The sequence below is a fragment of the Sphaeramia orbicularis genome, chromosome 12 (assembly GCF_902148855.1).
Source record: "Sphaeramia orbicularis chromosome 12, fSphaOr1.1, whole genome shotgun sequence".
In the NCBI taxonomy this organism is placed as follows: domain Eukaryota; kingdom Metazoa; phylum Chordata; class Actinopteri; order Kurtiformes; family Apogonidae; genus Sphaeramia; species Sphaeramia orbicularis.
In genome coordinates, this window is record NC_043968.1 from 29,868,395 (window position 1) to 29,881,141 (window position 12,747).

Genomic DNA, 12,747 nt, shown 5'->3' on the forward strand with positions numbered 1-12,747 from the left:
TTTTAAATTGCCTCTTGCTTGCCTGGTGTCTGTTGTTTTATTCTCCAACACAAAGCATGTCTGAAGTTTTCATCATCCTTTTTAATTTGTGTGTAGGTTGTACCAGCTGTCAAAGGCAGGGAAGCTCTGTGTTCCAGCCATGAACGTCAATGACTCAGTGACCAAGCAGAAGTTTGATAACCTCTATTGCTGCAGGGAGTCCATCCTAGATGGGTATGAAGCAATGTGCTCAGTGAACTCACTTGGGTTTACAAAACACAAGTTTTGTTTTTTTGGAGGGCCTGGTACACTTGGAGTTGCAGGGCAATTACAAACGCCTCCTCACTGTTGTTAACATTCTGAATAGATATTAGGCTGACACATACACTGCCAATGAAAGAATTCTACTTTTGTTTGTAGCCTGAAGAGGACCACCGATGTCATGTTTGGAGGCAAACAGGTGGTGGTGTGTGGATATGGAGAGGTAGGCTAAATACACAGTGCTTCCCTAACTGAGAAATCAAAGTGTAAGAGTTTTATCATCTTTACTGAAAACTAGATCTTTGGTAGCACAATGAAGCTATAATAAAAGTACTTTTAAAAAAAGAGATGTACAAAAAACTTTTTCTCTTATGTCAACTAAGAAACTGTTCACATGGCACTGTTGAGTGTTTCCTTATGTCCTTCCTAATCTCTATCATCAGGTGGGAAAAGGCTGCTGTGCTGCACTTAAAGCAATGGGCTCCATCGTATATGTCACAGAGATCGATCCAATCTGTGCCTTGCAGGCCTGGTAAGACATAACCTGTACATTTAACTCATGGTGTTCTGTACTAACGTCAAACATAATTAATCTCATGTACTGTACCGTCTCTCTCATAATTAAAGCATGGATGGCTTCCGGCTGGTGAAGCTTAACGAAGTCATGAGACAAGTGGACATTGTCATCACCTGCACAGGTTGGCTTAGCCTCTCTTTCACTCATTTCTGGTCATTTACATCAAAAATCTAGGTTTAATGCTGCACCATAAACACTGGGTTACTAACTACAGGGATTAGTCCTGTTGGCTTTTATGTTGGGACATAATCCATAAATGCAGTGCATAAATAAACATAGTCATTAGACGTTAAGAAGCAGCTTGCATTCTGCCCATCGAGAGGATTCAGAACATAAAATCAACAGCAATGCTTCTTTTCTATTTGTGCATGTAGGTTAACACGAAGGATATTTCAGACTTTGTCACCCATGTGTAACAGTTACTGATCACCTTCTACACAGTGTAGGAGTCCTGAATACTTAACTGAAGCAAGAAATTGATTATATGTTTTATTCATTACTGATCTTTGTTGGGGGCAGTTGAGCAGAAAACATAAGGTAGCACTAAATTCTTCATATTTGTTAGATACAAAGTTGTGGAAAGTGGAAAAAGACTTGAAGTTTCACATTTTGCTTTATTTATGTCCACTAACTAAAAGTTGTACACTAGAGTTGAAAAAGCTTGTTGATTCTGAGTGAATTATTAGTACAGTTGTAATGAAAGAAGCCTAGAGTATATTTGCAGTAAACCGAAATATAAAAATACTTGGGTGTCTTGTTTTTTAATCCTCTACTTTTGACATTTTTCTCTTTGTGCATTCATTGCTTTTCTTCTTAACCTCCTGTCTCCTTCCACCAGGTAATAAGAATGTGGTGGTGAGAGAAAACCTGGACCGCATGAAGAATGGCTGCATTGTCTGCAACATGGGACACTCCAACACTGAGATTGATGTGGTCAGTTACCAACTAGTGCACGCTTTCAATCCCTTTAGTTTTTCACATCCACGACAACTTATTGACAAAGTGATAACGTACTTGCACAAAACATTGCAATGTCTGTCATGTCTGAACTTGGAAATGATTGCCTAGGGCTGTCATGGTAACTGACAGTTTTAGCGTCTTTTTTTAACTCTTTATTTATGAAAGTGTTTTTTAACAGATACAAAAACGGAACAAACAGGTCATGAGGTCAAAGGGTTACAAAGGTCGCATTGTTTGGACAAACACAATTTTTATACTTAACAGTTTACAAATTTGTCTCACAGGCAATGTAAAGGTGCCATTTTTCCCAATGTTCTTCACCCAATTCTTTCTGCAGTCATATTTTGCAATATTGGTAAAGACAGTCATCGGTGGACATTCTCTCTTAAGCCAGTATTTTGTAATGGTCTTTTTACTCACTGCCAGCAAAACTTTGAGGATGTAGGGACAGTTTTAGCTTTTGATAATGGATTTGCAGTGAATGGTGTAGAGGGCAAAATCAAACGTATATATGTTTCCAGTCATTAAAAAGGAGGTTTTTGACCATGTCTTGACCACGTTGCGTTTTGTCTTTTTAAGAGCCTCTTGTGGTGAGAGCAGTTATAGGGCAAAAATAAATGAAAGACAGATTAAGGACAACCAGTGATCAGGACCAAAGGAATAATGGTGGTGATTCTCTGACTGTAATGCAGGAATGTAGAAATACTAAAGTATAGATAATAAGATTATTCACAATGATGAATGGAAGAAGGATGTAGTTCAGACAAGAGAGGAAGTGAATCCAATCATCAAGTCTGAGTTAATGCTGTGTCACCATATTAGGGTTTAAAATATAGAGGAAAACGGAACAAAAAATGCACTAAAAACAAATGATTAGTTCTAAAGATGTTGCACTTCTCCCTGTAGGCAAGCCTGCGGACTCCTGAACTGACCTGGGAGAGAGTGCGCTCACAGGTGGACCACGTCATCTGGCCCGATGGCAAAAGGATAGTCCTGCTGGCTGAGGTAAATACATGCAAAGATTAGTAGGCACAGGACCAAAGATAATGTAGATGGATGGATGAGTGCAGATTAAACCAAGAGCTTTGGAAATAGTGTTAGATCACCTGTTATTATTTGAAGAAATGCAATGTAACAGACTTCCAACATGACCTTTTGTTATTCTGTTTTGGATTATTAATGTTTTTTGGTTGTTTTTTCGACACCAAATGTTCTTAGTCTGTGTTACATGTTCGTGGGAAATTATGTTTGAGTTGTCATTAATCTAAATACATCTTGTGTAATATTTCTTTTAGCGTATTTTACATATGATTTGACAGATGTTTCCATACATTTGCACACAAGAGAAACCTGATAGTGTTTTCAGTGGCATTTATGACAAATGTTGGCTAGCCATCTTTGTCACACTGGTCCAATAATTATTTCCAAATCTGTAGAATGTGTGTTTGAGAAGCTGTGACAGAATGGGAGCAGTGTGACAGACAGATAACCTGTTCGTATAACCTGTCTGCAGCTGCTGTTTGATCCTCCATCCTCACCTCCCTTGCCTCTGTATCTCACACTGTTCCAAAATAGAGTTCTGTTCCAAAAATGTCATTTATTTAAAGTTAAGAACATCATCTGAACATCACCATATCTTTATTACACAGAGTATGACATTTGTATAACTATTTCTTACTTTCTTACTAAAAAGTGATTTTCATGAGTGACTATTTTAGTTTCTCTTCATTTGGATTTTTATACAAGCAACTTTGTTAGATGCAGTCATGGATCTTCTGTTCAAATTCATAGCCTGTATTTGGCTAAATCTTTAAGCGATGGATTGTGAAGACAGTGTTTTGGCAGGCGAGATGGTATCTGCCACAGAAGCACAGAGGGGTAAAAACAATACAGTGCAAGTATAAATTAAGTGAAGAGTGGGAGTTCTGGGACAAATTAAACATAAGTTTTAATGAGTCATAGGATTTGTGTGATGTTCAGTGTGTGCACTTGACATTAAAACCTTATTAGCGGTTTAATTTTTATTTTAATCATGGAGAACCAAAAATACAGCCTTTCTTTGCCCCCACCTCATTCCTCATAGCGGTAATGTGTTTCACTTTTACATACTTGTTACCCCATTTTCTGCAACACTTGGAATTTCACAAACTTACAAACTGCAATGCAGCATCTCAGTGTATGCTGACAGCAGCAGTGAAAACAAAACATGGTGTCTAAATATGTGTTTCAGTACAGTAACTGTTAAAATGGAGATAGACTATAAAATACTGTATGTGATATTTAAAAAATAAAAAAATAAAAACAGATTTGACTGAAATAATTAGCAAATTAGAATAAGATTAGGATTTGCCTCTTAAATGGCTTTCGACACCAATGCAGTAAACCTTGGAGTAAAATGCTTTTGCCTTCCCTCTCAAGGGTCGTCTGCTGAACCTCAGCTGTTCCACTGTGCCCACGTTTGTGCTCTCCATCACAGCCACGACCCAGGTAAGAGAGTGGATCAGTTTCAGTCTGATTCATTGCAGAGGAGGAGGGTCTAAGGACGGGGGATGCCCAGGACATTAATCCATTTCCTTCATCTGCCGTTTATTTGACTGTTTTTTGTTTTCATATCCAACTAATTCTGTAAAGCCCTGTGAGGCTATCTTGTTGTGATTTAGGGCTCTACAAATAAAACTGATTTGAATTGAATTTATTTATACCAATGTGTATGACTGATTCCCTGTTTTACACATTTTTAACACTTTGTCAATCTGCCCAGGCACTGGCTCTGATAGAGCTGTACAATGCACCAGAGGGACGCTACAAACAAGATGTTTACCTGCTGCCCAAGAAGATGGGTAAGATTTACTTCACCAGAGCATGTTTTTGGAATGAAATGTGGCTCAGAAGAACCTATTACAAGAAAAAGAAAAGGATCCAAAATAGAAAAAAGGAAAGTTGGGCAACAAAGTAAAACAAGCCAGTGAGATAAACAATAACACTGTCTGGTACTTAAATAGATCCCAAGTCAAGAGTTGCACAGGAAGTCATTACAGAGAGCTTGTTTTGCCCCACAGGAGGGCTGCAGGCACACAGTATTTATTTCTCTAGACAACGCAGTCTCATCTGCTCTGTCCAGAGTCATAGCCCTAAGTAGCGAATCATTCACGGTGGAATGACTCCTGTGTGTCTGTGCACATATGTGAGTGCATACAGCCCACAGCGTGTCTGCACCACAGCAGCCTGTCACATTTCTTGGATTGGCCTCTGTGGGTGAAAGAAGCACAACATGCATGGTAAAGACAACAGAGAGCCCAATGTAGGTCAGTCTGTCAGTGCTGCTAAGAGAGTGCACATGGACGGTGAGCTGATAGAGATGGAAGGAAGCAATGAAATGAAAGACAGAAAGGAAGATGGAAAAGAGAGAAAGAAAGAAAGAAAATGGAGATAGAAGAGACAGAAAGAAAGAAAGTAGACAGAAAAGAACATGGAGATACAAGAGACTGCAAGAAAGAAAGAAAGAAAGAAAGAAATAGAAGACTGCAGAGAAGAAAGAAAGAAAGAAATAGAAGACTGCAGAAAAGATAGACATAAAAGAGACTGCAGGAAAAAGAAATAGAAGAGACTGCAGAAAAAAGAAATAGAAGAGACTGCGGGAAAAAAAGAGACATAAAAGAGACTGCGGGAAAAAAGAAATAAATAGAAGAGATTGCAGAAAAAAGAAAGAAATAGAAAAGACTGCAGAAAAAAGAAAGACACATCCCAGAGCCTTTCTGCTAATTTTCTTCCGTTTCACATTTGAATGATTAATCAGCCGCAGCTATCTAATGAATATTAACAAGTCGTTCCTCCTCTTTTGCTCCAGATGAGTACGTGGCCAGCCTCCATCTCCCCACATTTGACGCACATCTTACAGAGCTGACTGACGAGCAGGCCAAGTATCTGGGCTTGAACAAGAACGGGCCCTTCAAGCCAAACTACTATAGGTATGAAAACCTTTAAAGTGCTTCATTTGGAAGTTGTCATCTTGCTGTCTTTAACAGTTGGCCTGATCTGTATGTCGCTTTCAGGTATTAAACAGTGTTGGTGTTGGACTGAGAAACCCCCACTACTTCATGAATCGCACAGACTTGTAATGAGGAGGAGGAAGAGGAAGATGAGGATGACCGATGGAAGGATGGACAGAAAAGTCAACACTTCTGCTTTATATTGTGGGGAGGGGGAGGAGCTTCGACTGAGCCTGACGGGGAAAAGAGGGCAGAGGGTTGAGGCTTTCCCTGCACTTATGGCAGTTGTTTTATTTATTCAAGCTTGACAACAACTAAAATCACATTAACTCTAAGTTCATGGAGCTGCTCCTGCCATTCACCATTCGGTAGCTCTGTTAAAAAACATCTTCTGGAAGATGATTTGTCTCCTCCTACTCGTCATTTGACCACCATTATCTCTCTCTCTCTTTAGGCGCTCATTTTTGTGTCAAGTTCTATATAAATCCTCCCTCCTTGTTTCCCATTGCCAGATCTTTTATTGTTTAACTATTAAAGATATTGACGCTAAACAGATATATACTATATAGAAAAAAAACTTGATTTAAAAAATCTGTGCGAATGAAGATGAACTCTGAAGATTTAGTGAGACACATTTTCCTGTTTTTTTTTTTTTCTTTTTGTTGTTTTCTTTTCTACTTGTGATTGTTTTTGTTTTCTCTTGTGTAATATTTGTGAGGGCGGGGTTAGACATAGTGGGTGGGGTTAGGCGGGATCTCAGGGTCCAATCATATCATTACTTTTATTTGATTGTTTCATTGAGATTCACAGTTTGTGTTTTTAAACTTTTTTTTTTTTTTACATGTTCTTTCCCTTCAGATCAGCCTGTAGTTTGTCGGCTTCTAATTTTAACGTGACTGCACCGTGGCCGGTCTTTCCCACCTGTCACTCAAAGTGAAACCATCTCATTGGCTGTTTTTTCTCGCCTCTTAGCTGCTCACATAATGCCAGTGTTGAAGTAATGCAAAGTATTTCAATCTAGTGAGAACCTTTCATTTTTGTCTGTTCCTTTTATCAGCTATTACTGTACTGTATTAGAGGCATTGCAGGTTGTCAGATCATTACAAGGGGTATACTGTATATCTAGATATTTATATAAAAACACAGATTTTCTATCTTTCTCTCTTCTGCACCACCTTATATCTTTACTTTTAGGGAAAAATCGATGTATGTTATAAAGATAAGAAACTGAGTGTCCTAATTACTTAATAATACATGTACTAAAACACTCATTTTGAATACTGTGACAATATTTACAGAGAAACCAAATGTGCAGAAAGTTGCTGTAAGCCTGGTACTTCAGTTCAATTCTCCAGTCAGGTCCTCTTTAAAGCATGGTGCTGTTAAATCCTGTACTATCACATACCATAAGTCTTTGGTACTCTTTTGTTATAGTTAAGGGGTTCAATTACACCATGGTTTGTTTTTCTCCATCCATCTAAACTCAACTGCTGTCTCTTAATAATTTGCATTCCAAGATTTCTTCGTTTTTATAAGGTGCCCTGTCTATTAGGCATACTTGCCTTGGTTTATTTTAGTTTCTGTACTTTTCCCCACCTGAAAGATTTCATTCTTTCAGGATAATGAGCTGAACAGTTGTCATCCTCAGCTGCCTGTCCCAGTAGACCTTACTGTGGAAATTCAAGTCCCGACAGTCATTTCACCTGACAGCCAGAGCATTCTGTCGCTACTGGCGCTACACCTGAACCAATCAGATTCTCTGCTCTCCTGCTGGGAGACATTGCCAGCTCTGCAACTCTCAACAACTCTGACAGAGTGGGGCCACAAACATAACACACAAGCGCTGCAGCTCACTATCCTGATCTGAAAATTTACCTTAAAAAGATGTGATGAACACATCATTACTTAAGTACAAGCATGCCCATCGGTTTTATGTGATCTTTATGTGGCATTGTGCCATGAGTGTACACAACAGAAAAACAACCAAAGGCATTAAATCTAACAAAAACTCTCACATTTTTAACTTGTGTAATAACCTCTCGGATGAATTTTCTGTATGGCCATAAACCAATATGTAATAACAAGAGTGTATACTGTGTCACAGCACATACAGTCTCCATGTCACACCGTTTCCTGCTGATGTACATGCATTTCTCTGTCCTTGTGCTGTTGAGAATCCCTTCTTAAAGTAGAGTGACTTGTTGTCTGTGTAGTTCCTCAACCTTTTGTCTTGAGCCTTATTTTTCCCCTTGTATCTGTGTGAATGTGTTAATGACTAAATGACATCTTGAGCGAAAGATGAGGTGGTGAAGATGATTGTGTGTCTAAGGTCATCACATGTGGTACACATCCTTTTATTTTTTGTAGGCCATGGTTGCTTTGTTAACAGCTGCCTCAGGATCCTAGCCTGTGTGTTAGGGGGAGAACATTTTTATTTTGTCAGCCGTAAGCTGACCAACACTGGGTGGGCGTGGGAAGACACCAGCATCGTATATGTATATACATACTATATACAGATATGACAACCTTTAAAAGTATGGGAAGGAAAAGAAGAATCAACTCCTGTATTTATTGTTATAAATCCTCATACAGTGCAAACTGGCAAATTCTCAAACATGTTTTAAGTTGTCTAATAAAGAAAAAAACCTATGTTTAAATATTGCTAGTGATAATTGTAGATGATAAGCAATAATTAAAAAATTCTGTAATCTCAATGAATAAAGATGTAAAAATTGTACCGCTGTGCATCTCATTTATGCCGATAAATGTGACAATGGAAAATGCAGGTCTGATGTGTGTTCTAGTGGATTGATTGTGTTTATGTGAGTTGGGGGGAAGGGATCCTGTATGTGCAGCTGCTGAGGTCCGTCACAGCCAGTGTGACCTCATCTGAGCCAACAGAGACATCTCCCACATCAACAGAGTTCAGCTGGCTCTAAGCCTTTAGTTATTCTTGTCTTGACAGACAAACCTCCATCACAGAATTAAATGTGTGGTGGACTGCACACGATGAGCACACACTCTATGTCACTGTCAAGAAAAAGTTTCATGGGTGTCGTTTTTCTATGTCTGCTATTTAAAGAGCTCTAAAACACTTGGAGGTCAAGAATATATTTTTTTCATATACATGTGAGGGTGTTCAAGTTCTTTACATAAATTGTGTAACTTTGTAAACTTTGTTAAAACTTTTTTTTTTTTTTAGCTTTTTCATTAAGGAGAAATATCTCAACTCTCCGATATTCTAAAACCTCAGTCTGTTAAGACTTAAAGTGTGATTAACTAAATTACATTTTAATAGCTTTTTTAAGACATTCTCCTACAACTTTTTCTGCTTCTATTTTTTTTTTATTTGCATACCCCTTAAAATTAGATTTTCTTACCATTACCCAAACATGTGATAAAAGACATTATATCACATTTAATGAAGTGAAATTCAGTCAAAAACATGACTTGGTTAACTTTAATTTAAAAAGGTTTCTATACCCTATAAACAGATTTCCAAGCTCTGAAAAGTGCTTGAATTTCAGTTTAAGTGCTTGCGGTTATGTAATTTATTTATTTTTAATATTAACTCTGCCAGGTTAGACGTCAAGTCAAAGCTACTTAGAGAAAGGTGATACATTTTGGAACATGAAACTCTACGTCCAAATAAAATTCCCAGGTGTTCAGAGGTCGACTCCAGGTACATTTTTATCTTAATCTTTGTCTCGGTGTGAGTGTGTCAGGAGAATGCCCAGTGGGTTCCCTTTCTTTGGATAAACTTTGTGTTCTCCTTAAAATAATAAAACTTTTTTGCTGTTATGAAACATAATTTTAGATGGTTATAGCATAATACAATGTACATTGTGGTAAAAAAAGTGACAAAATCACAAGAATATGTATTTCTGTAGATATTTGACCCCAGCGATTCATTGCTGTGCTGTAAAAATTGGAAAAAGACCCTTAAAAGTGCTTGAAATGTGTATGAACCCTGTATACTATATTTAAAAAATAAATTTAAAGTGTCCTTCTAGTTGCAGGGGTGTCGAACTCATTTTTGTTCAGGGGCCACGTTCAGCCCGATATGATGTCAAGTGGGCCAGACTAATCTAATAATTACAGTGAAAACAGTTAAATTACATTAAGAAATGTTTACATCTACCAACTATCCTGTAAAAATGGGAATAACACGAACAACCTGAAATATCTTAAGAAAAATAAGTGCAATTTTAACAATAATATGCCTGTGTTTATCATTTATACATGTACAGATCACAATGGAGCAACAAATACGCAAAACATTTAATAATAGGTAGAATATTAGTAAAATTACACTTATTTTTCAGGTTGTTCACATTTGTTCAGGTTATTCACATATTTTGTGAAAGTATAGTTTATAAATGTCAACATCTTCTTGTAATTTCCCTTTTTTACACTAAAACAAAGAGAAAACTCTGGAGTTGTAGTCATTTATAGATAATTATGATAGTATTTTACTGGTCTGACCCACTTTAGATCATATTAATCTATACATCCTTTACTGTTAATATCATTAGTGTCATTTTTGCATTTCACAAATTCATCCCGCAGGCCGGATTGGACCCTTCGGTGGGCCGAATTTGGTCCACGGGCCGCATGTTTGACATCTGTGTTCTAGTGGAAAGCGCTGGACTCTCAGACTTCATGTCCATTTGCTGTGGATCTATAGAATCTAAATGGGTTTAATTATTCAATCATGAGAGCGGCCCCGCCCACACCTCGTCGCTGTGCCATGTGGTCACGTTCCAGCAGAAGCTTGAACTGTACAATCCAATCACATCATCTTAAGTGGTTTCACAGTCAGGGGGTTCTTATTGTGTGTTGACAGTAGGAGCGTAGCAGTCTGAACCCACCCCCTCTAACATTTATCAATAATTCACTGAGGGGAGGGTGACAGGAGGTGAAGGAGCTATGGGGGGACCTCCACCTCCATGTAACATTTAAACCGGACTAAGTAGGAAGCAGGCACATGATCTGACCTGCACCACTCAAAGCAGATTGGACTAAGACCAACAGCTTATTTGATGTTAATTCATTTAGTGTCAGTGTCCATCAACTGGACTGACAGCTATTACTTCGATCAAATAGGTAGTTGGAACGCTGAAGGCAAGGCAAGGCAGATTTATTTATATAGCACAATTCATACACAGGGCAATTCACAGTGCTTTACAGAAATGGAAAAGAGACAGGTTAAAAACACACAATTACAATTAAAACATAATCAGTGAAACATAAATTATGATCTATTAAAACAAAGTAAAAGAGCAGAGTGCAGGTAGAACTCTTTCAGTTGTTCTATGCCCAGTAGAACAGAGGTGTTTTCAGCCTGGACTCAAACACTGTCAGAGTAGAGGCCTGTCTCACATCATCAGGAAGACTGTTCCACAGTTTAGCTGCATGAAGCTGAAGGGTCATTCCATGGCAAATCAACCAGTGGTTGCCACATGACCCCCTCAGAAAATTCTGAAAAAATTCACACTTTCAATTCACACTTTCCAATTTCACCAGGGTCAATGACATAAATGTAGCTCAGATTTCTCAGAATATTTATGATGCTGGCCAGCCTAATTTTGGGAATTCTATTCATAATCCTGAACGAACGCATTCATCATGGAGGGAAAATGTGTTGTTGGATTGATCTTAAAGGATGAATGTCACAGAAAGACATTATCAAGACAAGCAGGCTTTCTGAAAATTGATGATTCTGGGAAATCTTAGCTCCATTTATGTCACTGCCCCTGGTGAAATTGGGTCAACTGACCAGCTCCATCCAATTTCCCAGAAGTCTCTACTACAGGCATCAACCTGAGCCAGTTCTGGGAAATCTATAATTAATCTATCTGAACCATCATGCAGTTCCACACCCTAGTTCAAATATCTCCAGTATTGTCATAACTTGTGCGATAATCAATGTCATTATACTGTTAAAAATGCCATTTACACCTACATTTGTATACAATATAGTCATGCAGTACAAAAAATATTAAAAATAGAACCAGTTCTATCCCAAAGCTAAAATTTTGTGCACAACATCTTGAAACATATATGAAGACATGGTAAAAATTTCAAAATTTTCATTAACTGGCCACATGGTAATTTGGGTGCTCAAATAAAAAGTATTTTTGTGAAAAATTGAAATCGACCCATTTTATTCATTGCCTCACAGCAACACTTTTCATTGAAATGTAATCTTTTTGCAGAATATTGTTGCATCTTGACCATAAGAATCCATGCACAAAAAAAAAAAGAGGTCTCTACATTCATCCATTATGGCACAGTGCAAGCCTGAAGAGAGAGGACATTTTGAAGAATTAGCCTTTTTGCCTGATTTCAAGGCGTCATGGACCAAACATGAAGGCACCTACAATTATTTTGATGCAAAATGTGGTCTTTTCAGGGAGGTTTCACTCCAGACAGTAAGTTTCAGCAGTGTGGCTTGAATACCTAAGGACATAGAGCTCCTCAAAGTTGGACCAAAAGCAAATTTGCAAAATTGACAAAAAAAAAAACAACTTAATTTTCAAAGGGCTGTATCTCCTAAACTATTACAGATATGACATTAAAATTCTGGATGTGTTCGTTTATCTGGTAGGTGAACAAGTGTGAATTTTTTCAGAATTTTCTGAGGGGGTCATGTGGGGCACTTTTTGAAATCTGGTTGGTTTGGGATGGAATGACCCTGAAGCACAATTAATCAATTTTCCACATAACTTTATACATATATGTGTGAAAGCTACATGTAAGATTACTTTTAAGCAACACCTATTGATGATAAAAGACTAAAGCAGTGGTTCTCTAACTTTTTACAGTGGAGTACCCCCTGAAATATACTTTTTTTTATCCAAGTATCCCCAACTCTTACTTCAGCATTTTTGATTGAAAAAAATCTGGCAAAATTTGTTCCTGTGCCAAAGGTGTCTGTTTATATTTTCAAAACTTTGTTAACAAGGAACATATGTTTAA

General features: G+C 37.8%; 1 protein-coding gene across 3 annotated transcripts in view; it reads left to right on the forward strand.

Moving 5' to 3' along the window:
• The window catches only part of ahcyl2b (adenosylhomocysteinase like 2b), a 42,227-nt gene extending 33,724 nt beyond the window's left edge, over positions 1 to 8,503 (forward strand). For all 3 annotated transcript variants that reach the window (XM_030150772.1, XM_030150771.1, XM_030150773.1), the window contains exons 8-17: positions 97 to 213; positions 400 to 463; positions 684 to 772; positions 868 to 938; positions 1,656 to 1,750; positions 2,684 to 2,782; positions 4,196 to 4,264; positions 4,539 to 4,617; positions 5,625 to 5,745; positions 5,830 to 8,503. In XM_030150772.1, coding sequence (XP_030006632.1) covers positions 97 to 213; positions 400 to 463; positions 684 to 772; positions 868 to 938; positions 1,656 to 1,750; positions 2,684 to 2,782; positions 4,196 to 4,264; positions 4,539 to 4,617; positions 5,625 to 5,745; positions 5,830 to 5,836 — 811 coding nt within the window. In that variant the 3' untranslated portion in view covers positions 5,837 to 8,503. The remainder of the gene's footprint in view (positions 1 to 96; positions 214 to 399; positions 464 to 683; positions 773 to 867; positions 939 to 1,655; positions 1,751 to 2,683; positions 2,783 to 4,195; positions 4,265 to 4,538; positions 4,618 to 5,624; positions 5,746 to 5,829) is intronic.
• Positions 8,504 to 12,747: the final 4,244 nt, after the last annotated feature.